This window comes from Eimeria maxima, genomic scaffold, assembly GCF_000499605.1.
Source record: "Eimeria maxima Weybridge genomic scaffold, Emw_scaff2178, whole genome shotgun sequence".
NCBI lineage: Eukaryota > Apicomplexa > Conoidasida > Eucoccidiorida > Eimeriidae > Eimeria > Eimeria maxima.
The window spans coordinates 1-4,080 of NW_013565044.1; the positions used below are offsets into that span (position 1 = coordinate 1).

At 39.5% G+C, this 4,080-nt stretch overlaps 1 protein-coding gene across 1 annotated transcript; it reads right to left on the reverse strand.

Annotated features, from left to right (window-relative positions):
- Nucleotides 1–2,568: 2,568 nt before the first annotated feature.
- Nucleotides 2,569–3,521, reverse strand: EMWEY_00057580 (RNA binding protein, putative; the record flags this gene model as incomplete). Its single annotated transcript, XM_013480658.1, has 3 exons — nucleotides 2,569–2,868; nucleotides 3,092–3,218; nucleotides 3,517–3,521. The coding sequence occupies 3 exons, from the start codon at nucleotides 3,519–3,521 to the stop codon at nucleotides 2,569–2,571; spliced, it is 432 nt and encodes a 143-aa protein (XP_013336112.1).
- Between the last annotated feature and the right edge of the window lie 559 nt (nucleotides 3,522–4,080).

Here is a 4,080-nt window from a genome sequence, read left to right on the forward strand (position 1 = left end):
AATATATTTATATATTTATATATAAATATATTTATATATTTATATATAAATATATTTATATATTTATATATAATAAAATATATAATATATATAAATATATATGTATATACGTATATATTATATTTAGGGTTTAGGGTTTATCTAAGGGTTTACGAGGGTTTATACAGGGGTTTACTAAATGGTCTATTTAGGGTTTATTAGAGGGTTTATTCAAGGGTTTACGAGGGTTTATTTGGGGGTTTATATAAGGGTTTACTAAAGGGTTTAATTAGTGTTTATGTAGGGTTTACGAGGGTTTAATTAGGGTTTACTAGGGTTTAATTAGGGTTTACGAGGGTTTAATTAGGGTTTACGAGGGTTTATATAGAGGAATTAAAATAAGGGTTTAAGAAGGGTTTAGGAAAGGGTTTATAAATTAGTTGCTGCAGCTAAAAGAGCAGCAGCAGCACCGAACCCCTCCTGCTGCTGCTGCTGCTGCTGCTGTTGCTGGGGTACCACCAGCAGCCGCAGCTGCAGAAGCCGCAACAGCAACCTCCGCAGCAGCAGCAGCAGCAGCAGCAGGAATGCCTGAATAGGGCAGACAAATAAATTAAAATAAAAAAGAATTCCCTCCATACACCCCGTCACCTTTGGACTGTATATACACCCCAGTGTACTCCATACACCTAGCTAGCTAGCTACCTGGCTAGTCAGCTAGCTACTTGGCTAGGTAGCTAGCTAGCCAGCTAGCTAGCTAGCTAGGCAGCTAGCTAGCTAGCCGCCTGGCAAGATAGGTACCAGATGCTGCTCCTGTACGGTAGGAAGGCAGCTGCGGCGCCGCTGATATGCAGCAGCAGCAGCTGCTGCTGCTGCTGCTGTTGCTGCTGCTGCTGTTAGCTGCAGCAGCAGCAGTGTATATCTGTCTATACAGCTGGTAGCATGGAGTGTATAGGGAGATGTTCTTTTCTTGTAGTGTATAGGGAGGTAAATAAAGGGGGTAAATAAATACTTTTTTTCCCCTTATTTATTCATTTATTTATTTAATTTAATTAATTTAATTAATTTAATTAATTAATTAATTAATTAATTTATTTATTTATTTATTTATTTATAATTAAATAATAAATAAATACTAACATATTTATTATGCTGCTCAACTCAAGCAGAGAGTCCATACAACTGACAAAGGTAGTGGGGGAGCTCAAGCTGCTGCTGCTGCTGCTGCAGCAAGCTGCTGCTGCTGCTGCAGCAGCAGCAGCAGAAGCAGCAGCAGCAGCAAATTAAGCTCTGCTGCTCTATTGGCTACCCCCAATCACGCCTTCGTTAAACCCTACGAACAAGTCTTGCTTGCTGCTGTCGTTGCTGCTGTTGCTGCTGTTGCTGCTGCTGTTCTTGCTGCTGCTGCTGCTGTTGTTGTTGTTGTTGCTCCTCCTCTCGTTACTAATATTCTTCTTGCTGCTAATGTTGTCTTCGCTAATGCTGTTGCTGCAATTCGTAACGCTGTTGTTCTTCTTCTTGCTGCTGCTGCTGCTGCTGTTCTTGCTGCTGCTGCTGCTGCTACTGCTGCTGCTGCACAAGCAGCAAGCGGGAAGCAAATCAAGAGGGTGGGCAGGCAAGGTTAAGCTTCCAGCAGCAGCAGCAGCAGCAGCAGCGGGAGCAGGAGCAGGAGCAGCAGTTGCTGCTGCTATCGCTGCTGCTGCAGCTATTACTACTGCAGCAGCAGCCGCTATTGCTGCTGCTGCTGCTGCTGCAGCATTTGCTGCTGCAGCATTTGCTGCTGCTGCTGTGTGCAGCTAAGGGAGGACATCTAAAAAGGAGGCAAAAGAGAAAAAATGTCTCCTTTTGTCTCTTTTCTTGTTTTTTTCTCCTTTTGTCCATTAATTAATTAATTAATTTAATTTAATTAATTAATTAATTAATTAATTAATAATATTTATTTATTTAATTTAATTAATTAAATAATTTAAATAAATAAATATCTGCATTGTTGCTGCCTCCCTTATTGCTGCTGTATATATAATATATGGTACCTGTCTCCTTGCAGCTATTTATTTATTTGTTTATTTATTTATTTATTTATTTATTTATTTATTTATTTATTTATTTATTTGTTTATTTATTTAATTACCCGCGTATTATTTATATTAATTAATTATAATTACTAATAATAATACGCGGGTGTCTCTGTCTGCTTCCCTTTGTCCCTCTCCTCCTCCTCATGTTACAGCTGCTGCTGCAGCAGCTACAGCTGCTGCTGCTGCATGTGCTGCTGTTGCTGCACGTGCTGCTGCTGCTGCATGTGCCGCTGCTGCTGCACATGCTGCTTCTGCACGATATGCAGATGCTGCATGTGCTGCTGCTGCATGTGCTGTTGCTGTTGCACGTGCTGATGCTGCTGCATATGCTCATATGCTGCTGCTGCTGGTGCTGCTGCTGCTGCATATGCTGCTGCTTTATGCGCATATACTGCTGCTGCATATGCTGATGCTGCGTATGCTGCTGCTGCATATGCCACTGCGGCATATCCTACTGCTGCATGTGCTGCTGCTGCTTATGCTGCTGCTGCTGCTGCTGCTGCTGCTGCAGCTTCTACTGAGGTGGCCTCCATGGGGCTGGCATTCCTCCAGGGGTACCGCCATAGACAGGCATAGGCATGGGGCCCCTGTGGGGCCCCGCATAGGGGCCCCCCCCAACAGCACTAGCAGGGGGTACTGCAGCAGGAGGCCATCCAGGGGGATAAGTTGCTGCTGCTGCAGCAGCAGCAGCACCAGGGGGAGGGGCGTGCTGCTGCTGCTGATATCCATAAGGAGAGGCACCATAAGAGGGGCCCCCGTGCTGCACTGGGCATACACCGTAGGGCCCATAGGAGGGGGGCCCCGCTAAGACAGGCTGCAGCACAACAAAATAAATAAATAAATAAATAAATAAATAAATAAATAAATAAATAATAGAAGGAAAAGGAAGGAAAACAGGAATTAAATAAAAAAGAATAAGTAAGCAAACAAGAGAAGAATAAGGAGAAAAAAACAAGAAGGGGAATTAAATATTTATTTATTTAATTTATTTATTTATTTAATTTATTTAATTAATTTATTTATATATTTATACTAACAGGAGAAGAATAAGGAGAAACATAACGCATAGAGGGGGCACTATATGCTCCTCCTCTATAAGGCCCATAGCTCATAGCCTCTGGTGTCCTTGCTGCTGCTACACGACGCGATGCAGGCTCTCTATTGCTGCACACAAACCCTAAACCCTAAACCCTAAACCCTAAACCCTAGGAGATAGAGGAGGGACCCGTAGGAGGAGGAAGAGGAGGAAAAGTAGCGGTAAAAAAAACACTACAAATATGAAATATTTTCAAAGAGTTTAAAAATTAGGGTTTCGAAATTAGGGTTTAGGGTTTAGGGTTTAGGGTTTAGGGTTTAGGGTTTACAAGGTTCTGGATGCATTTTGTGCAAAACAAATCTGTAAAGTTACGCCATTAAAGTTATGACCATTTAATGCCTCTAATGCCTTTGCTGCATCACGTACGTCATGGTATTCAACAAACTTTTCCCTATAAATAATTAATAAAAAAAAAAAAAAATAAATAAATAAATAAATAAATAAATAAATAAATATAATTATTATATGAATCTACCTAATTCATTAATAATTATTCATCAATAAATACACACAATTAGGGGCAAACAACCAAATTGGAGAGAGAAAAGACAAACAAATAAAATAAATAAATGAACAAACAAGTAAATAAATAAATAAATATTTATTAATAAATAGATAAATAAATAAAAACAAAGAAATAAAATGCATGCAGACACCAATAAAAGAGAATTCGTCCTATACAAAGAAGCATAGAAATCATAAAAAAAAAAAAAAAAAATTAGGGTTTAGGGTTTAGGGTTTAGGGTTTAGGGTTTACGAGTCTCTTTTTCTATTAACAGAAACTTTTTTAATATCTCCATAAGAAGAAAATAATCTTCTATATGCATCTAAGCTATTAGGGTCACTAAGAGTAGTAGAGGAGGACATGCCATTTGTTGGCCTTATATATAATGTCCCCTGAATACATATACATATATATATATATATATA